We start from the raw sequence: 23,844 nt of genomic DNA, 5'->3' as shown, positions 1-23,844 counted from the left end.
TTTCAGAATTAATCGCGGATGCGGCTAGAAAACAACGTTTTAATGCACTACAAACAGAGAAGAAACCAAATTTCTGAGGCTCTGCCCGGACCTCCTCGCAAGTCCAGGTATGTCCGCAATTTGTCATTGCGCTAATATTGCTAATAGAAACTGTCAACAAACACTTTAATGCACTGTGCAGCTGACTACGGCAGCTGGTTTAGTCCAAAATGCGCAGTACTTTTGCAGTTAGGTCGGTTCGTTCTCGGATCGTGTTCTCACCACAAACAAACCGCTCTAGAGTACCGAGACCACCTCTTCAAGGCACTTTTGGTGCGCACCAGAGTTCCATTACTGTGTCTCACCTGCCCAAACGAACCGCACCAAGTGAGAAATCGAACTCTGGTACGATTCAACTGAACTAAATGAGGCAGGTGTGGAAACACCCTTAATGGTTAAATAGTATGAGTAGCTACATGATAAAAACAACACGGAAAGATTTTAACATCTTCATGAACAGGAAATGAATACAGTCTGAAAATATAATCACATGATTGAGTAACCTTTACACTTAACACTTTTATGCAAAGTGATTTACAAATGAGACTTGTGAATGCTCATTCACACCAAAACAAATCATTAAGATGGCCTGTTTAACCTGTAAATAAATCAACATTCAGACCATTCAGAGTGTCGTGTTATAACCTAACCACCAGCAGTGCTTTAATGGGTTTAGTAGCAATGTTGCTGCACAAGCCAAACAATAGTTCATTCTGGACAGGCAATTTCTGCAAAGAGTTTTCTCATAGCTAATAAGAGACGAATCTCCTCTCGTGTGTCAGTACAACAACTGTAATAACCTCTGATAGATTAACTTCATATAACCTGCTATTAAACTCGCTTTTAAATCCAGGGTCACAGTCTTTCTCTTAGCCTTTTCAATTCCATACACAAAACCTGATCGATACACAGATTGCCACTCTCATAAATATTATAATTTTGAATAAAAATGGACATTTCTTGCTTTGATTACATTAGACGCTTGCAGACTTTAAAGTGTATTAATAGTCAGATTTGCATTTATATTGGATTTCTCGGAGAACAATGAGAACTGAAGCATCGCCGGATGCCCTCGAAACGACCTTGAATGCAACAGGTGAAGAGCACGCAGTGCCGTCCTAAACATATGAAGCTTTATTTAACCCCAACATTAAAAAATACAATATGCATTTAAATGTTGCATGAAGAAATGACCTGTAATCATACTGCAGGTTTTGATTGCATTATGTCACATTTTCCCCTCAATGCAATCTGATTGTTTAGTGTTTGACAGAAATGAAGATTGATGCATACTTTAAACTTTACATTTGTTGTGTTGTGGATTGCACTACACACTTTAATTGTGATTAGAGGTTTCCTTTTGTATTTTATAAACTGAAGGACAGTGGAAATAATTTAGTGTGGTAATGAAAATCATGTCAGAGAGCTCAGAAGAGCTTAAGTTTAATGCCGTGACACGTTCCATAAACAGTTTTTATGTGAAGAGTAAATCCAGCACATGTAAAGTTGAGAGTAATTCCTGGAAGTACAGAGGATTAAAAGTGACAGAATTTGATTTGGCCGATTGAAATCCTGATCTCACAGCAGAACTTTCATTTAAAGCGCTCGCTTTCCACAGTTCAACACCATCTCATGGGAAATCAACAGTAGCGGGTTGAATATTTTGCTTTTCCCTCCAAAGCTGGAAGTTCCTCATAAATCTGTCCCGCTGTATCTCTGACATCACATCCATTCTGATTTCTAGGCGAGGCGAGGCAAACTTTGACAATGCAATCTGATTGTTATCTAGTTGTGAGCTACATTTACATAGAGAAGATTAATATTAGTACTGCTGAAATCTTTCACTGGGATGTTTGCTCGTGGTGTGCGTGTGAAAGGTCTGGCTTCAGTAATTCCGTTTGTGCCAGTATCTCAATACACCTGCAATGCACCTAAACTTCAGAGCTCAATCTCTGCTCGACCTCAAGCATGTAAACAATTTCTCTTCTCGTGGGGCGACTTTAGCACAAGCGAGCAGTCAACATTGCTGTGTCAAAACAGATTACTTTAGATTAAAGTCATTTAATTATTCTCTGGTAAGGCGCCTTTGGGCCAGTAATTGTAAATACGCGGTTCTTTATCTTCCTCAAAGTGATTGTGACCTTTCTGGCTTAGCTGAACGGTCGCATGTGAAATCTCAGCCCTTGGCCTGTAGATCTGGGTGGGCCGTTTGGGTCATTAGAGACATTTGCTTGTTCCCCATCGGGTGGCTATTGTCCTGCATTAAGCTGTTGGTTAATCTCGCCTGGGGAGACGCAACACGAGTCTGTGCACAATACCAGAAACACATCTGTCATAACGCACAGAGAGATTTACACGCAAAAATTGAATAATTTCAATTGTCATGTGGGTCAAAACCTTCATGAGTTATTGAAAGTGGCAGCCAGTGACTTATTTTTCGAGGGCGCTCGATGCTAAATTCGTCACAACATGTATGTAGCCGTCATGTGTGTGGTTCCTTTTTTCAAAATATGCGTTCTGTGCATCGAGTGATCTTATGTGCATCACGTGTCTTGTCAAAATAAGTGCCTGCTGCAGAAAATTGCACAACACATCTTGTCTATAAACAGATAAAAGTATGTTTGGCAACTATAGCACATGTTTGGTACAGTAGAAGCTTGAAAACTTTAAAAAGACAAAAGCCTCTGAGGAATCATCCAATGTCAAAATAAAGAAACGCTAAACTGAGAAGAGTCTGGATGCACAGACAGAAAGATCACATATATTGCTCACATGTGACATTTCTGCTGGCATTTCCTTTCATTTCAACCTGTTCCATATTACTGATGCTGTCATCTCCATGGTAACCATTCACTTACATTACAATTCATTAGCAGCAATGTACTTTCTCAAGAGGACAAAGGAAATCTGCATGTTTCCCAATGAATAATAAAAATGGCTCATGCTTCTTTCACATTTTGTTTAGATTATTAGGTGTAAAAATGTAATGCTATGTTTAGGTTAACCAATAAACTCAATCATGAGAAGAAACATGACAAAAGCTTTAACATGATGAGCGTATAACAAGAAGAAAAACGTTTATTTGAATAAAATCTACCCCAGGGACACTACAAGTGCTTGTAGTTGACGAAAAACTTTCAGGAAAGCTTTTAGTCATTCAATACAATAATGGAGCACTAACACATTAAAACTGGACCATTTTAGGATCCATTTATCCTTTAGCTGTGAGTCGCTTCATGTTCTCCAAAAAACTAAACTACTGAGAGGGAATGAAGAGTCATATAGAAGAGAATCAGTTCAGTCAATCTGAATCATTTGATGTGTATTTATAATGAATGTTTTATCTAAATGTAGTGCATCATTGTTATATGATAAATATGAATACATGTAGACATCACAGTATGGATATATGAACCACTGCATGCATTTACACATGTTGTATCGCTGGTTGATTCTTCATTTAGCTTCTATTGACATTGTTATTGTTATGAACAACTTATAGTTTATCACATTTGACCATAAATCTAATGTACAGATGATGAAAATGACTTTGCATTTTATTTTGTATTGTGTTTTTCACATTTCTACTTTTAATATTTAGAGTAACTGTGCGTTCACACCAGACGCGAATTAAGCGAATAAATGTCGCTATTCGTGCATAGTTGGACGCGTGAACATTTTGAGTTGACGTGCGTTATTCTCACATTAAATTCAAACGCAAATACCCTCAATTTTCCGGCTTTAGCTAGCTTGTAGTCTCAATATGTATACAGCTCAGATTAAGTAAAGAGTCCGACCTCCTCACTCGCTTTCCTCCAAGCAATATCCTTTTTATTCCTGTTTCTATAAAAGTACGAAGATTTGTCTTACAGCTCAGGGTGTCCACATACAGTTACAATGACGTTGTCCTCCATTGTTTTTTCACTATGTCGCAATCACGTCACTACTAGAGCAAGCTCCTGATTGGTAAATGAGGTGCAAATTCGTGCCGCCTTATTTGTGCGGATCGCACCACAAGATGTCCATCGCATTTTTGCAGACTTAACATGTAAATCACTCGCACTTAACACTTTTTTCGCATCGTTGCAATCACGTCACTACTAGAGCAAGCTCCTGATTGGTTAATGTGGTGCGAATATCCGCCAAAGTTCCAATTTTTCAACTCACGCAAAATGCTCAATTCACGCTGCGTCATTTGCTGCCTCATTCGTGCAAATCGCACCACAAGATGTCAATTGCATTTTTGCAGACTTAACATGTAAATCACTCACACTTTACGCTTTATTCGCATCTGGTGTGATCGCACTATAATCCGGATATTTAAAAAAAAAAAAACATTTCAGCCTGCGTTCATTACTGCTAAAAAAGTCATCAGGCCCTTCGCTCTCATTTATTTGGTATTCTGTTACTTCTACAGACTAAAACCCAGACTAAAATAAAAGCAGATGATCAAACGAGTACAGAAGAAACCGAAGCATCCAGAGACACAACATCCCATCATTCACTTCAGCAGTCAATGGCCAAAAATGAAAGATTGTTCAGATGACTGACAGCTGATGGATGTGCTCTCCCGGCTCGTGTGACAGCGCTGCAGATGTCAGGCAGATGTGATTGCAGATTTTGTGATTAAATTTTTAATGAGAAGTGCACTGAATTCCACTCAGTATTGATGCAGGATTTAATTGTCTTGTCACAAGCAAGGTGATATCTTGCATTGATGGCTAAATTCGATGCTTCCGTCTGTTTGAGAACACAGAGAGATGTGATTCTCTGTGCAGTCACTGTGTCGCCGGGCCGTGCCGACGTTTCTGCCAGGTGTTTACTGCATCGTATGAATGAGCGTGAGACTAAAGCACCCACATCCACTCGCAGTAAACCTAGCATTTCATTAGAAATGAGGCAAATAATCTGTCTTTGATTTCACTGAAGGAAAACGTGCATGTTACTCTTAAAGACTTTCGATGTTTTAGTGAATTACAGATGTAAATTAAAACCTCACTAATCAAGAAAGTTTAAATAAATTAAACATTTATGTGCAACAAAGAAACACAAAGAACTAATATTACAAGAAACACATGATGTTATATTCATAGATATGTATAAAGGCTAGATGTGTTACGGCGGAGTCTCTAACGTCATCACCTGGCGGCCATCTTACCACAGGCAGCTCGCTCACTTGTAGCATTGAGTTTAATGGTGTAGGTACTTTTAAATGACCATAACTTGGTCAATTTTCTACCAATTTTCAAACGGTTTGGTTCTTACAAACGTTATTAACGTGGCTATAATTTTTTTTTAGTATAGGTATGCAGTGTCATAGGTACATCTTTGACGTTTATAACAAACCAAACCGTTTGTTATTACTGTATTAAAAATTAAGCAAGTTATGGTCATTTAAAAGTACCTGCACCATTAAAACTTAATGCTACGAGGGAGCGAGCTGCCTGTGGTAAGATGGCTGCCAAATGCGGACGTTCCACTCAATTGGCCAGCAGCGCAGGCGAGACATCTAGCCTTTATACATATCTATGATTATATTACTGCAGTAACAAAGGATTAATACTCAGTTCATGACAGATATTATACGTTGGATGTCAGATTGCATCAACAATCGCATGTGCTTATTATTTTAAATGCTTATGTGTCAACAACAACACTTCAGAAATGTCTGTTTACTGAATTATAATAAATCTCACATTATGTTCTTACAGAAACAACGCATGAATTTTACATGTTTTTATATGTGAACTAATGTGATTTATGCAGTAATGTTTCAAAAGTTTCTCATATGGCAATAAAGCAATAAGCCCCGCGAAGCAGTGGGGTTACCAGTGCATTTTATAACAGCTAAGGGGCGTTGTTAGGCACGACGCGAAGCTGTTATAAAATGCACTGTAACCCCACTGCTTTGCGGGGTTTATTGCTTTTATAAAACTGTTACTTCATATGCATAACGTTAGTAGGATTTCATAAAATGAAACATAAATAAGTTGTTATTATATTAGTACAAATATTACTCTTCCGCCAAACAAAGTAGTTCCTCAGAATCAAGTGTGACTGAAACAGAGCGCAGTTCACAACGCAGCAAAGACACAATGAAAATATGATTTAAGACTGTGGTGTTTATTTTTATAAATCAACATTCATCTAATTTATACATTAACATTTATATTAATGTACAAATTAGATGCAAGTGTTGAAGTGATGATCAAATATGCCTGGAAGCATGCTGAACTCTTTCCCCGTCAGCGTTTTTTTTTTTTAAGTTGCCACCCAGTTTTAGTTTAATGCCTTACAGAAAAACATAAAATATCAAATGAAAGAACAGACCATCCGCTTTCAAACAAATACAAACAAAAAAACATTTCATCCTACCTTTACTTGTTCTCTTATCACCTCTCAAATTTTTGTATTAAAAACGGAGATAATTCCATTTTTGTGAAGAACTTTAGTAAGAGATCAAATTCAGAGACATGAACAGTACTACACGGTGTTTTCAGTGAATGCGTCAGTGTTTAAGTTGGGTAAGATCGCCACCCAGTGGATAAAAGCAGACGTATGAACTTGAGTTATAAAATCCTCAGACAACGTTTTCTCTTTATCGACGAGATGACTCAACAATATTTATTGACATTCATCTGGATATCGCCATTAATTGTGCAATTGTAGACAAATTAAAAAAATGATTAAAGACTGTGGTGTTTATTTTCATAAATCAGTACGCAGCAACAGTGGCGCAGTGATACTTATGTAATGTGGTCTGAACCATGAGGTTACCGGTGTATTTTATCACATCTTAGAACGCGTTTCAACCAATCAGAATCAAGAACCAGAACTGGCCGTTTTATAATATGTGTTTTTGCACACGTGCAATTCTTTACTGTAAGGTTGTGATTTTTGTGAATATTATAACATTATAATTTTAGGTTTGTGTTGTGTGCTTAGACAATCTGAAAATAGACAACAGAAGATAAATAAGGTACACAAGCACACACATTCAGCGTTTGCCAAACAGTCCGTCAAACTTGCTGTCATAAAATATCAACTTAAGGATGTGACATCTCACCATCCTTCAGGGTCCACAAACAGCTGAGAGACTCAACTACATCACACAACACACTATATGGAGACAAAACCTGAACAAGACGGACAGATATGAAAGAAAACAAAAAGAGACACAACAGCAGACAAAAGTGAAGTAACGGTTGCATTAAAAACACATAACCCAGCTGAAGTCTGAACTCACAGAAAACCGAAGGATAAACCAGTGCGCTTGTATGAAAGGTTTGTGTGTCTGTCAAATATCTGCAGCTTTACTATGCAAAGATAGACGGAAGGATGTGGGACTAATATAGTGAATTATGTTCTGACAGATCACAGATTTCCTCTAGGACACACTTCTTCCAGACACTTTAAAGCCGTCGCTTGACAACAGTGTCAGGAATGAGAAATCACACGGCGGCAGATTTTCTGACAATCACAGTAAATGTGACGATGAGAGCGGCTCTGGAGAACACAGACGGCTGGCTGATCTGTTAAAAGTAGACGACGCTCGAGTCGAAAAGCAGCTGACGCGGACGGGAACGCTGCGCTGGCACTCGACGCCACCGAGCGAAAAGCATACGTCAGATTTTCTTCACAACCTCAGCAAGTCTTCAACTATACAGATGGTTTTCTCAGCAGGACATTTTCTCATCTAGATTTTTTCTACGTCCTAACAAACAAGGACAGAATGCTTTGCTTTGCCTCTGAATTTCTCTCATATGTTCGACTCATTTCACAATCGGCTTTAACAGACGTCAGTCAGGGTACGGTGAGACTGTATTGAGGCCCTAAATGATTCCAACCACATTTACAGTAAACCACAACAAAGTTTAAAGCCTAGACAGCTGTCTCGCATCTCCAGTCAGCAGATACCTTATAAGTCAAGGTCTAAACTAAAATGGATTTGATTCCCAATACTGCAGGTAGGCAGCAACTCAGCACATCACTCATGTGAAGTGTTTGAAGTATTGAATGAATATAAATGTATTTCCAGCGCGGTTAATCCACCTACATTTTTGCTTTTAACTTATGCAGTGCAGTCTGGGATTGCCTTATATAACTATTGCTGACTTTCCATTTGGACCAAACGTAGATTTCTTAGCGGGCCGCTTCTGCGGTGTGCATCCGATGCCTTAAAAGACTGTTTAATGTAAAGTTGAAGCTCACTGGGTATGGAAAAAGAGAGAGACAGTATGTGTGTCTCAATACTAAACTACAATGAATCTCAGATCAGCAGGTCAGAGCAACAAAGCTGTCAGTGTGTTAAGTGTGTTTGGGTTATTCAGCTCAAACTGCTTTAATTACGCTCATAAAAGTGTCTGGAAATGAAGATGTGTTGATTATGTTTTTTCATTATTCATGTTTTATTAAACATCCCATCCTGTAATACAGATGAAAGTCTATTCACATGCAAATCTACAGAACCACAGACACAACTGATATACAGCACTGTGCAAAAGTCTTATGGGGCGTACACCAAATGCAAACTAAACGATTTGCATGAGTAGATTACATACAAAATCAATGCAAAGACACAGATAGACAGAACTTGCTCAGGGCGATGCGAAAACCATGAATTAGACAGCGTGATTGCCACAAAAACACGTGATGTTCAATTCAAACGCGTCTTTGTGCAAGTTGAAAATATTTAACTTAAGCAAAACATTTGTATGATGCAAGGTTAAATTCCACGAGAAATCTAGAGCGAGGAATGTGATGCTTCGCATTTGGTATGTACGCAACATTATGGGGCATGAACACCAAACGCAAATTCGATGATTTGTGCAGTTAAATTACATAAAAAGTCAATGCAAAGACGCAAATAGATGCAAACCTGCGTGAGGTGATGTGAAAAACCAAAATGGCCGACATGATTGCTGCAAAAAAAAACATGCGCTATTTGCCTCAAACACAAAAATATTCAACTCAAGTGAAAAAATCACATGACAAGATAAATCTTGTGATAAATCTAGAATGAGGAACGCAAAACTTTGCGTTTGGTGTGTACACAGCATTATGGGGCATGCACACCAAACGCGAATTCAACGATTTGAGCAAGTAGATTACATACAAAGTCAATGCAAATTGGCAAATATAGACACAAACTCGTGCAGGCCAATGCAGAAAACACAAATTAGGCGGTGCGATAGCCGTGAAAACATGCGCTATTTACCTCAAAAGCGAGAATATTCAAATCAAGCAAAAGATTGTTACTGTATGACACTAAGTTCTGCGAGAAATCTAGAGCAAGGAATGCGATGTTTGGTGTGCACGCAGCATTAAACTGCAATATTTAATTTTTGTGTCATGCTAATTGTTTGCTTGAGTTAAATATTTTCAACTTGCTCAAAGATAGGTTTGAAGCGAATAGTGCATCTTTTTGTGTGTGCCCAATTCGCATCTCTCCGCGCCAGTTTGGATCTATTCGTGTCTTTGCATTTACATTGTATGTAATCTACTCGCGCAAAATGTTGAATACACGTTTGAACATTTAATATTAACACGTCTTTATCTTTACAGAATAAAACTATAAAATAACAGCCCCATGCAAAGCAATCTGGGAACCAAAATCTAAAAAAAAAAAACAGAAAAAGGTTGATGAGGATTTCTGATTTATCAATACTTTAATATTTAATGTCTAGTTAAGCAGTTGCATTTTATTAACTCACGAATGCAACCAAACTATATAGCATGAACGTTTCATTAAACTCTTTTAAAAAAAGCTCAATCTCTGTCCCAATTGAAACATTTACAGTACAACAACAAACTGAAAAAAAAATACACTTTTTACAAAAAAGAAAAATAAACAAGTCAACCATCTTCTGCCTCTTTCACTGTGTTTTTTTTTTTTTTTTTTGCTGCTACTGTCCAACCACTTTGTTGCTGCATTGCATTCACTTGCTGAGACTAGCACCCAAAAATAAACAAAAATGCACGATTTGGGGGAAATGCGTAGATGAATGTTACGTCAAGCAATGAGGATGTGGGAAGTATCAAAATAAAGGTACCTCATAGTGATATTTTATGTGTGGCATCGATGCATTGTATTGTTAGAAATATTATCGATGCAATGATCCATCTGTATTGTTACACCACTAACAAGACATTATATTTACAAATAAGTAAACCAAATAGTGTGTTCATGACGTTTCAACGACATTTGGTCTTATCCTAAAATTTAAAAGGAAACGTGTTTCCGCTGTGGAAGGTCTGTATTAGGTAAAAATCAGCAAATAAAATATTTCAATGTTTCATATTTAATATTCCTTACCTTACTTATGAGGTAAATAGCCGTGAAAATAAGCAGGATAATGTACAGTCAGCAGGTTGTCTTGTTATCCAAAATGAGCCCCTTTACAAGACCCTCCGCTTTGTGTCAGGTCCTGATCACACTGTCGGGGTTTATTTCTGTGATACCTGCCGCCTGTAAATGATCCCTTACTAAAGCATGAACATCACACAGAAATAAATAAATAGGTGATATGCACCTTTATGCTTTGAAAGTTATTTTTCTTTTCCGCATAGAAAAGCTAGCGAGCCGAAAATGTTGTTGCCGATCGTATATTAAAGGTTGATTTAAAATCTGCAGTGTGAAATACTGAATCAAACATAACACATTGAAAGCAGGACTGATGTATGGATGTGTCTGTGCACCTGGCAGGTAACTTCTCATGCCAAATGAAAGATATTATATCAGGAAAGAATAGATTTACTCTCTAACACCTCAAACTATATCTGAGACATGTGTTACGTTTGAATATAGTCTCTACTTTCAGTCTGATAAAAATATAATCATATTGTGACCCAGATTTGTAGGCATTAATGACTGCACACATTAATATGTTCCGGTCACGATGAGGTAAACTACAGAAAGATATCATGATTTTAATGACAAGCCTGCAGTCTAATAACTTCACTAAACTCATCTTAATTTGAGTTTCATGCAGTCACACGTGTCTGACCTGAAGCAATGCATCAATGATCTCATAGAGAACTCACTGTGTGCTTCAATGACCATGCTTTTATAATCCAAGTCAAATATAAAAGACTTTTCAACGCATTATCTTGAAAGTGCATTTAGAGTCACCGTACAGCACAGTGGCCACTAAAGAGACCATCGTGATGGGGGGATTACAAACCAACATACAATAACCTTATAGTGGTCTCCAACATCCATTGCTCACAATAGGTTGGAGACCCCCGGTCTATCTGAACTCATTATTTTTTCTTTTGTGTGGCGCTTCATGCATCATTTAATCCACAGATGAGGAAAAAATGTTCAAGTTTGTAAATCTAATGTGGTTTCAAGGAGTCTTGTAAAACAGAAAAGCTTTTAGGTTCATTTAGACAGTATTGTAACAACATTATACTGATGACAGACGCTCTCTTGCACCCAAACTAATGAAGCTTTGATTTCTTCCTGTGGATGAGACCGTATATCTTTGCTCTTTGTCATTTGATCTATATAGTGAATTAAAAACAGAAATCTATCTATGCACACAATAAATCTGATCCCGTATAGAGCAAACACAACTACATCTCTCAATAAGACAATAAAACAAGCACAGCTCTCTTATAAGTGTGGACCAGCTTCCTAAAAACAAAATTTGCATATTCTTTAGCTTACGTGTTTATTTGTAATTCACCGTGAGCACATTAAAGGATAGTTAAGTTCCCTCACCTGTAGATTTTGTATCGGGTGGTAAATCCTTGCCGAAATCTCTCCATGAAGGAGAGGTAGCCCTTGGAGTGATGGAACGGGCCACGGTCCGAGATGAGCCAGTCGAACTGCCTGTTAACATGCTGCTCATTGGCCGACGGCTCCTGCCGGGACGACTGAACTGTTATATGTTTCCATATAAACAGGAGATAAGTGACTACAATGAGTCTGCAGTTCATGCTTCTCTGTCGGCCGTCCGCTGCTCATTCTCGCTCCATTCTGTGGAGACCTGCGGGACGACAGAGAAAAAAACACAGGGAATCAAACATATGAAATCTAACCTCGTGTCCCGTCACGGTGGCCTTATTTTCAGCAAAGATCTCCACGCTCACACGACCCGCTGCCCTTTTCATACCGTCACTATATTCGGGCTAATTGGTAGCGTGATAAGTTCAGACAGGGCCGTGCGTCGGCTTTATGACATGTTTTGATATGGAGATGGTTGGTTGGAGATGCACATCAGCTCATTAACACACAGAACTGAACGCCTCACACAGATCTACAGCATTGCCTCACTTTAAGAAATCAAGTGTTGCTGATATATCCTGTGTTTGTGTCTGTACAAGACTGATTTACAATTGATTTGTGTGTGCAAAACAGCCACCGTCATGCTCGAGAGTTGAAGTGGTCGCCAGGTTGTTTTTATTGCATTTGCTAGATTCATAAATGAAAATCTGATAAGTTTCATTTGCAGGGCATTGCAAGAAAAACACTTTACACAATTTCATTTCCTTTGTTGTTAAAATGATGTATTTATATTTCAGTCAGAGTTCTTCATGACTTTCTCTCCAGCCGAGTCGGCCCTGATAATGAAATTATTTCGTAATTATGTTAAATAACTTTTCCCCCTAATAATAGCGGGTTATTAAATTACCACAACCATGACAACCTCCTCCCCATGAGTATTCTGGCACAGACGGACGGTGATGGCGTCTTACATACTACAGACTACTGGACATATTCAAGTTCAAGACAGCTTTATTGAGAAGTACAAAAACATCTTTAGTCAACATATATAAACTTACACAGCTAATCTGCTGAAAGAAGTCATTTAACTATATATACTTTACAAATAATTATTAAACAAATGCTTGATTCTGATTGGCCAGTCGTAAAATTCCAAGGTACGTTATTCCGAGTTATACCACAGGTCTGTTGAATTCTGTATTCTGATTGGTTGAGAAATGTTCCACAGGTATGCATTATTTTTTGTCAAATTTCTTAAAAACAGGCATCAGAACAATATTTGTGTAACCATGTTGTAAGAGGAATAATTGACTCTGGTACTTTAAATTATTTGAAAATAATGAACACCTGCGGTGTAGCGGCATTACTACTTTGGGTGTGCATTATTTTCTTATAATTCAAAGGACCGGAGTCAATTATTTCTTAAATAACAACTGCCTGAAACTAATAACACACAGTAACACGGAAGCTGCAAATCATTTTGAAGATACAGTTTAATATTACACAAAAAATATATATATATATAAATGTCTTTTAATAACATATATGACATTATAATTATAAATGTTTAAACCAAATAGTGTGTTTGTAACATTTGCATGTCTTATTTTAAAACCAAATGTGAACGTGTTTTCCTCGTGGAAGGTCTGCATTTGTTAGAAATGAGCAAATAAAATATTTTAAATCAATATTCAATATTTCTTATTTTACTTATGAAGGAAAATAGTGGTGTAATAAGCAGTATAGTGTACAGTCAGCCCGTTGTTATCACAGAATAAGTTAAGTCCCTCCGCTGTGCATGATCACACTGTCAGGGTTTATTTCTGTGATAAGAACCTGCTGCCAATACATTATCCCTTACTTAACATACAATATTGTATATTCGAAATTGAGTTTTTTTTTTACTAAACGGCAAATTAGCGTACGAGCACAATCCCAAAACAGCACAGATATGATTTTAAATTTCTGCGAGTAATTTACTGATAAGGCGCAAAGTTAAAGAACACAGTCACAAAAATCTAATTCCTATAATGAGCAACACAGTTAAAAAATGCTTTTATGGGCATTAAACATTGCAGCAAATACCAGTCAATTTAAGAGTGCAAACCTTAGTAAATCACGTTGCGTGTGTCATTTAAATCCTCTCATTACTGCAAATATTGCCTTTTTTACTATTTTTGTCTTGTTTTCAATATCTTAAGATTCCTAAATCAAGATGCATTTTCTTGATGAGCAAAATAACCTAAGAAAACAAGTTTTTAGACAAAAAATATACAATTTTAAATTTGTGCATAAAACAAGCAAAAATATCTGCCAATGGGAAACGAAAAAAAACTTTTTTTCTTTAACACTTAACTCTTTCGCCCCCATAAACGCTTCCCTGCCAATGACCAGAATTTCCTGCAATCCAAAATACTGCTTTTATCCACCGGGTGGCGCTCTTCCACAACTTATAAAACCCGAAGTATTGCCCTAGGGCAAGCAGCTGCATGTCTGTGTATGTTTGAGGATCGCTCTGAATCTGATCTCTATCAAAAGTCCTTCACAAAAATTGAATTATTTCAGCTTTTTGCTCAAAATTTTGTGTTTTTGAAGATACCTACCCATATTTGAGAGGTGATAAAAAGAGAAACAATGATGGTAGGATGAAACTTTTTTTTAAAGCAGATTGTATATTATTTCATTTCATGGCTGGCAACTTTTTTTAAACGCTGGCGGCAAAAGAGTTAATTCAAGAAAAATTAGCTTACCCCATCTGCAATTTGTATGGCTTGTTTTAAGCACACATTCACTTAAATTATAATTTAAGAATGTTTAATATTTGTCCTTAAAACAAGACAAAAATACTAAGTAAGAAAGTCATTTTTGCAGTGATTAAAGTCAGTCGCAAAAACAAACATCTCCATGCCTTTTCAATACTAATTTTTCACTGCGTCTCTTTAGTAGATCCTGACAGGAGTTTTTGTTATGGTAAAAGAGGCGTTTGCGCTGGTAAATCTGTCCCTAAGAGTTTCATGTTCGTAGCTTACTGTGTACATAGTTTAAATCATTTCTGCAAGACTTTTCTATGTAGTCTGTACTGAGGATGTCATCTGTTGAGCACATAAAGCAAAGGTTTCCCTCAAGTATTAGTAAAAGATTTGTTAATACATTAAACACACACACAGATGATCACTTCATGTTATAGCATTTGTGTTTTACTGTTGGAAATGTAAATCTGACCTTATCTGCCTTTCATAAAACAAATATTATGAATCATTTATAAAGCATGCACACATCATGTTTGTATAATTTCATAATTAACATTCTGCAGGAATGAAATCTTGAGCATCCGCTCATAGTGAAGAAACTCTCACACTTCAGCTCAAGATTTCATTCATATTCATCTTGTTACTGTCTGTGTTTGTTGAGGTGAGATAGATGTGCTATTACTGATGATGTACATCAACAAACTAAACATCTTCACAAGAAATAAAATCTCACTGAAAAAGAATATTACTTTAGTTTATATTAAATATGACTACTTATTTATTTCTTACTCGTGCCATTAAACAACCACCTAGCAACAGCCCAAGATACCCTAGCAACCATACGCAACATCTTAACACTATAGTCAGAGATAAATACTGCATGCAAAGAAATATTTCTTCAATGCAACAACCTTCAGTACAATCATTTTTTCCGCTGCTGTACGCTTGTTTACTTGAAAGTCTCTCAGTCAGTAGAATCGACCACTGAAGTCAATGCAGTTCATCAGTTCCAGAAACTTCAATAATGTCTGTCTACTGAGGTTTGAGCAGGTCAAACATATTTACCTAACTTGTTATTTCTGAAAATATGGTTATAATTGTGTCTAACAATCGGAGCAGCGCATACAGAAGCACAGTGTGCACTTTTCTGCAGTAAGATCTGAGGTCAGAATATTAAAGTTGCCGGCCTTGGTGATATGTGAATGTGATGGATTATTTATAGTCTCTGTGATGCTCGGAGGCAGTTACAGGCACAAGACCTGATCAAGGTCCACCTAAAAGAAAAACTGAGACCAAAGAAAAAGACCTGCACACCCTGAGATCCACTGAATGCTCTGAGAAAACCAAACTATTTTTTATCAATAGAGATATTACTGTGATTAACTCTTTCCCCACCATTAACGAGTTATCTTGTCAATTAAGAGAAAACGCTTCCCTGCCAATGAGAGGTTTTTATGGCAATCCATATTTCCGCTATTATCCACCAGGTGTCGCTCTTATGCAACTTATAAAACACTGAAGCATCCACTGATCCAAAAACAGTAAATATTTTGGGTATGTTTTGATCATCGCTTATAATCTGATCTCTATCAAAAGTCCTTTTTAACTCTTTCCCCGCCAAGTTATCTTGTCAATTAAAGAAAACATTTGCATTAAAAAAGTGTTCCTGATGAGTTTTTATGTGAATCTTTAATACCGCGATTATCCACTAGATTACCCAATTTATAAAAAAGCTGAAGCAAAAAAATTATTTACTAATTTTAAACTCTGTGTATGTTTTTGATAATCATTCTGAATCTGATCTCTAAAAAGATTCCTTAACAAAAAATGCAATTATTTCAGCTTTTTGCTAAAAAGTTTTAAGACCATATTAAGGAGTTTATAAGCAGAGAAAAAAAATGTATATGATGAAAAGTTTTTTCCCGTTTTGTTTGTTTGTTTTTTCATTTGATATATTTGTATGTTTATATATTTATAGAAGAAAATTTTCCTGAAAGCCATTTTGTGAAACTTTTGTGAAAATCACAAAAAAATACTGGCGGGCAACTTTAAAAAAAGTCTTGCGGGTAATGAGTTAAAAAAGTCCCAGCTTTTAGTTTAACATTTGGTATTTTTTAAGAAACCTACCCATATTTGAGAGATGATGAACAAAATAAAATAGAATGAATCTTTTTTCCATTTATGGTTGTTTGTTTGTTTGTTTGTTTGTTTGTTTGTTTGAAAGCAGAGGGTCTGATATTTTTGTTAATATATTGTATGTTTATAATTATTTATAAAAAACATTTTCTGAAAGGCGTTAAACGTTTATGAAAATCATGAAAAAATGCTGGCACTGGCTGGAAACTGTTTTTTTTAACACTGGCAGGGAAAGAGTTAAACTTGTGTAAGCATTTTATTTGTTTACTGTATGACCTAATATTATGCTAAAAGATCTTTATTTTGATTTACATTCATAATATGACAAAAAACATCCTCAAATGACAGATACACACACACACACATCAAATGATACACACGCACAACCTCTTTAAACCCATGAGTGTCTCATATTTATACTCCAGTGGAAGACAGAGAGTCTCTACAAACATATAAGAATCAATCTGTGCACATTTATACTTTACCGTGCACACTACAATGACTTAAACTGACATTGTGAGCTAGGGGAATTGTATAGATGTCCAACAAAATAATGTAATTTACATTGTGATTTATGTTTATTACGCACTACGAGCACACAAAGAGCCACATTGTCTGCTGGGGCAGCGATGTCATCATTTATTAATCTTCTCACTTAGAGAAGTAATGGAAGTAATGGAAAGATTCCCATCTCATCTGAAAAACTGTGTTACGGAAAACATTCTGGGTCGACGGTGACCTCGGGAATGCCGGGATTTAGTTGTTTTTAAATGAACAAAATCACTTTGACCACCAGCCTGGTTGGACATTTTTACATTTATAATACAGATTGTTCTTGGTCTTATTGTGCACGATTTATTATTGGATGTAATTTCACAGAAATACATTCATCTTTATCAACTTTCATTTTTAATAATTTGCTCCGCCTCTGTAACAACTTTCTGTATAATGACACAAAAACAACAGAAAATATTCTTGTTTAAATAGTCAGGGTTTATAAAGGATATACTGGAATGAATTAAGACTTGAATTATCGGTAGAAAAAAGAAAAGGTGTATATTATAAATTAATCTAAGCTGAACTAAGCTAAATTTATGAAGAGTTTAATAACTTTTGATTTATTAAATATATTAAAATATATATCAAATATCTTTATTATCATGTGACTCACACTTTAGTTAACGGTTCATTTGTATAAGCGATTAAAAAGTAATGAAGCATGTTAAAAACATTAAAGAGAGTGTCTGTTGATGTAATGCATGTTTACTAGTTTAAATAAATAACGCTTAACAGAGTCAGTGCGCCACGACCCCATGTACCCGCTGATATTTCATATTAAACACACGTCCTACTGCATCCCGTCATGATATTGTTATCTCACTAACAAACAGACACAGCATCATGAGTCTCAGTAGCTCTTCATTGCCTAAAGGACTTAAATATTGTCAATGTGAATGAATGTATTGAGATCAAAGAAATGCACTTATGACAAAACAGCTCAATGTTTTTCTCAGCCTCTAAGGCCTGATCCACACATACATGGGGATTCCTATATACAGAATTTTATGTTAAAAAAATTTCTGCGTCCACACAAAAACCTGGTATGAAGCACTGTCAAAAGCATGCCAAACCTACAGATGGCGATGTATTTGATTTACCGTAAAGCCCTGTTGGCCAATCAGAAGCAATTGCACGAACAATGTCACCAGGCAGTAATACTGTCATTTATACAGACATTTAAACAGTGTACACCACAACGCTGCAACTGGAGCATCTAAAAAACTTCCCTCAAAAAGAGTTTTCCAAAAAATGAGTTTCAGTCACCTGCGTTTGCATGAGGACGAAGGGTTAAACCAGTTTTGAAAACACATGTGTTAGTGTGGACAGACCCTAAAACTACTGAAAATCTGGAATGCTGGATGTTTTATATCAGTGAAAATGTTACACCTGCAACTTCTACGTGCACAAATATAGATTTTCCACTGATATATCTGCTGACATTTTAAAAATGACACTTTTAAAGGTTTGCTGTTAAAGTACAATTATTAAATATATACACATTGCAAATATATTAACTCTGTTATTTGGGGCTGTGACAGTGAATTCAGGATTATATGCAAACTCGGTCAATCCCCAGAATACCTGAGGTTTTAAAATAAAAACTTAAATAAAGAAAATAATAATATGAGCTAAGACCTTACAGTGTTTTACAGCATCACTCTTATCCACAGGACACTTCAGATGAGCATGACTCTCTCATGTGTTTGTCTTTGATACATATATTAATAATCTTGTACAAATAAATAATTTGTGTACATTTATTACATTGAACATTTATGACCCCTTGTCAAAAAGAACGTTTGCATGTAATATCGTCTCATAGTGTCCTGTTTTATTAAACTGTGTGTGTGTCACGCTGTGTTGTTACAGCAAATAAACATAATTAAATATGTAATATGATTGCCCTGTTTGTCTGTACAGTGAGGCTTTTTCATATTTGCTGTTACCATTAAAAAACAAACGGTGGAGGTGTAATTACATGATTATAAAATGAAACAGAAATTGAACAGTAAAATGACGACCTGCTATGTTTCATTACAGCTCACTTTTGGGAGGTCCACTGTGTACAGCAGTGCCAAGGCTACATAAGGGCAAGGGTGGCACTGCCCACTCAGATTGACAGCTGGTCCACACAGTCAGAAGCAACACTAAATATTTTTGAGGAAAAGCAAAAATATATAATTTTTTGCTTTTCACATGTGCTTATGAGTATGTGCGCGAGAGATGCGTGTTTCAAAAAGCACACAAACACACAATCTCTATGCGCTTGACAGGACACAAACACAAAATGATCTTAAAATACTACAGTCTTGCCAAGTATCTCTTAAAAACAGTCTGTTATGTCTTAAAGTGAACGCAAACTGTTCAGAAAGAAATGAGATGTGTGTCAGTATATGGATCTGTGCTTGTTTGGTCTTAAAGTGGCAGTACCCCTTAAAAACTCTGCTTATGTTTGTGTCATTATGTTTATCAAACAATCAAAGACAAAATGAAAATCACATCTGTAGCTTTAAAAGATGAATTATATTTAATTTATAGAATGAAGAAGACTTATAGTAAGATAGAAAGACCTTGCCTACTATTTGTAACCTTTTTTGCTAATATTACTGTATAATGTACAATTATGTCATTTGAGAGAAGGCATTGAGCTCAATCCTATTTTCTCAAACTTATTATCTCATTTATCTTTGCAAAACATAATAAAATTACATTTTCATTTTATCAATGTCTCAAAAGCAAACAGTATGAACACTATGAAAATTACATTTTTACATAATGCAACAGTATTAGCAGTAACATTTAAGTAACATTTAAACCTGATTTACTTTTATTTTGAAAAGTTCAGAGAAGTCAAACTTCAGGATGTGTTATAGCACTAATTAAGCTGTAGATTGTAACACCAGAAACACAACGCGTTATAAGAAAAAAATGACAGCTTTAGGAATTTACTTATCATGGTTGAAAACAGCTTTCTGGACCTACACGCACAAAACGGTGATTAAAAAAACACAGTATTTGCCAGCTCTGTCAAGAGTTGCATGCTAAAGATGCTGTCATGGCTTGAAGTGCAAATGTTATCAGGGTTTAGAGAAAATCACTGTGTTACTTTTGTCCCACGTTACTTTCGCCCCGGTTCTCCCCTACCTATTACCCCATATTTTTAAATACAACTTTGGTTGAGGTTCCAAGCAAGCTGTACAGATACTAAAACACTGTGACGTGTAACACTGCAGATCATTGATTGGTCAGAGAGAATCGTCACTACCAGCGTCATTGCTAAATGCAAGATTAGCAAACCTTCATGCACTGTCGAGCAAACTATGTCATCATGTGTTTTTTATTAATTTGTCACTCTGTAAAACCATTTACATCAGTGGAGGGCATTCCTGGTCCTGCAAAGTTGAGCTCCAACCCCAATCAAACACACCTGAAAGTCATTTCTAAGCCTCCTGCTGCCTTTGATTGGATTTTTCTAGTGTGTTTTATTCGGGTTGGAGCTAAACTTTGCAGGACTGGGAATGACCCACCCCCCTGATTTAAAAGGAACTAGTAATTGGACCAAACTGCTAATTGATCAAAGTTACCACCAACGAAAAATAATGATCACTCAGTTTCTGTACACTCTTCTGCTATTGGTCAGACAAACCCTGAGCTAATATTTCTTGTTCTTCCAGAGTCTAATCCTGTTTTTCGATGTTTTAAATGGAGTCATTCAGGCTGTGAGCTTCCTGTTTTCACTGCTTTATTCAGGAATCTCATTCTTAATGCAAGTCTTGTGTGGACTCAATCAATCCCTGATTCTCTTCACAGAGGCAGAGCTCCACTTTCTTCCTGACACTTCACAGGCGTCAAAGCTTGTCCCCTATTTGTATTCCAGGTCCCCGGAGCGGCCGCATTGAACCGAGAGAGATTTTGCTTTGTGAGGACGTATCGAACAGTTTCCGCCTACAAACTCCACTGAGGGGAAGTTGGAGGTTCGGGTTTGTTTGAAAGTCCCCGTACACTCAAACGGGACCACATGCCGGCTCTCTGTAGATGCTGTGCTGAATGTGTGTAGTTTTCAAATCCCAGTGCCAGTACCTCGACACTTCAGTCATCCATTTTGATGTCCTGTACATAAACCCCTCTTATAGATTTTATCTAAGAGAGCAAGTGACGAATATCAGAAATGGACATGAGTATGCGATCAGTTTATCAATAGTATGTGCATTTTACCAGATATATATACAGTCAAGCTCATAAATACAACATCATCATTTTAGATGGTGATCTCTCCCAGAAACTCATTCTCCTGAGGTCACGGTGACCCACCAGCAGGACTCTGTGTTCTTGTTTTATATGCATTTATATCATATTTGTATTCACGTCGTGCTCCGCACTACAGGGGAGAGTTAATCGCGAGGGTAAAGACGGCGTAGTGCAATTTGTCCTGTAAAGATTAAGAGGCGTCACAATTACGAACACGCCGCAGGCTCGGCACCGACACTCGGCCAATTACGAGCCGCGCACAAACAGCCTAACTCGCTTTGCAGTGGATTTCATTTGCGACGCTTTACACAACAGCCTGCTGTTCTCAGCGCCTGACCTTCAGAAATCTGAGCTCAGCAAGTCCCTTCAGGATAATTAAATGGCCGTGCTTGCCACAACCCAATCAGCACAGCCCGAGATCAATGCACGATTTTCAAAACAAACTAATTCACTAATGGTCTGACTTATTGTTCCAATTTACCTGGCCGGTGAATTATGGTCTCCCGATTCTGAAGGAGAAGCGAAGCGAGGGATCGATGAAGGAGCGAGCTAGAGACGGAGACTCTCCGAGCGGAAAGCCTCGTCCGTCGGGTCGTACCCGTGCGCAAAGGCCCCTGTCGTGGAGCCAAGTAATTAACGCGGCTCGAGTGATGTCTCGGACCGACAGCTTGGCCGGTCGAGGTGTCCAAGAGTTCGTTTCAGATAAATTAGCCATGCCAGGCTTGTAGCGAATTAAATTAAACAATGAAGAATTTGCCCTTAATCACCCTTTTAATCGACTAGATTTTCTAATGCTCTCGGTTTATCCTGATTATTTTCACCCGACACGTTGGACTGATGGAATCACAGTGTTTACACACCTCAGTCAGCTCAGTTTGACTCATCCCAATATAACACATTGACTCATTTGACTGCTTAATCTTTTCCACTTCACACCAGGTAAACTCTCAGGTTAATATTGTTTTGGTTGATCCAGTCTCTCTACAATTCCTTTGTTTTCATTTAACCTTTGATGAAGAACACATGATTGACAGAAGGAGGATAGGACCGTTCCTCTGTTCCTCACATATGATGTACAGCGTGGCATGTCTTCTGTCGGCGTGTTTAAACAGATATGCTAATTGTTGGGTTCCTGCGGTCATTTAAGAGCTCATACTGGGACGAGCTACTTTATATTCCTCCTACACAACCTGCAGAGAGAAATCATGCAGTCCAGCCGCTGTTTGCTGCACCAAACCACACGTGATGTTCTTCACATACTGTAAATCACTCAAAATACTCAAACCATACACATACATCACAGACAAATATGAGTGTATATATCACAAACTATAGAGCATTATATGCATAACTCAGTGGTAGTGCATTGCATTAGCGGTTTAACAGGTAATTGGTTCGAACCCAGGAAACACACATATTTGTTATACCTATGCACTGTAAATCCATTTGGATTAAAGCATCCGGCAAATGCATTAATTAAAAATGTATTAAAGTCATTGTTTTACATTAAATGGGACACCAGCAGTAAGAAGTTAAAACAACAACTGTTAATACACTCAAAACGCTTTAATTATAAAGGTCTAAATAAAAACAATGGTTCAGCGGGCAGAGAAATGAGAAATGTAGCTTTGGTTACAGGATTTGACAACGGACAAAATAAATGAAATGTGTTTGACTGCAGTTCAACACCATCATCCATAATTTAACCAAGGTTATGTTAGAAATACAAAGAAATGTCCGTACAATTTTACAGTCTTTATTTCTCCTTCAGTTTTACTCCTGTTTAGCTATAAACAGTTTCATCGAACGGAGTCCGTGGTCGCGGTTAAGCTTCTGGTTGGAACTTACTTCTGGTTTCTGTTTAACTGACTAGTGGCTAAACTGAACTCTTGACCAAATACCTTGTCGAAAATAACAATTGTTTTGGTTTTTTAGTAGGGTTGGCCTGATGAGATATTCGGTATCGATATTAGACCGATATTTGCGAAAAATGGCCAGATCGAATATTGTAGAAGTCATGGAGTACAATCCCATCCAATACCAACACAGACCGTAAAGCACGACTTGCTGAGCAACACGAAATTTCACAAAGTTTTACTTGCTGACTAACTAAAAATGTTGCTATTGTTCTGTTTAAATAACAGTGAAGCAGCAGTATTGCACAATTTTTCATTGAGTCTTGAATTTGCAAAGTAATTTGTTGCACAGTAAAACGTTTGAGTTCTGTAGCTCGGTTTAAGCTAACAATTTAAGCTAATCTGTTTTATGTACGGTTAACAATTGTGTTATTTGCAGGTTAATTGATTAAAAGGGTGATATAGATGGTATTGGATAGGTATCTGTATCGACAGATTCTCAAGGTTGTGGTATCGACATTGC

At 37.0% G+C, this 23,844-nt stretch overlaps 1 protein-coding gene across 1 annotated transcript in view; it reads right to left on the bottom strand.

Annotated features, from left to right (window-relative positions):
* brinp1 (bone morphogenetic protein/retinoic acid inducible neural-specific 1) overlaps positions 1–23,844 on the bottom strand; it is a 115,922-nt gene that overhangs the window by 69,826 nt on the left and 22,252 nt on the right. The window contains exon 2 of the mRNA XM_055200289.2: positions 11,765–12,032. Within this exon, the coding sequence (XP_055056264.1) occupies positions 11,765–11,982 (218 nt within the window). The 5' untranslated portion in view covers positions 11,983–12,032. The remainder of the gene's footprint in view (positions 1–11,764; positions 12,033–23,844) is intronic.

This window comes from Misgurnus anguillicaudatus, chromosome 22 (assembly GCF_027580225.2).
Source record: "Misgurnus anguillicaudatus chromosome 22, ASM2758022v2, whole genome shotgun sequence".
Lineage (NCBI taxonomy): Eukaryota > Metazoa > Chordata > Actinopteri > Cypriniformes > Cobitidae > Misgurnus > Misgurnus anguillicaudatus.
This window is presented reverse-complemented; position numbering and strand designations above follow the sequence as displayed.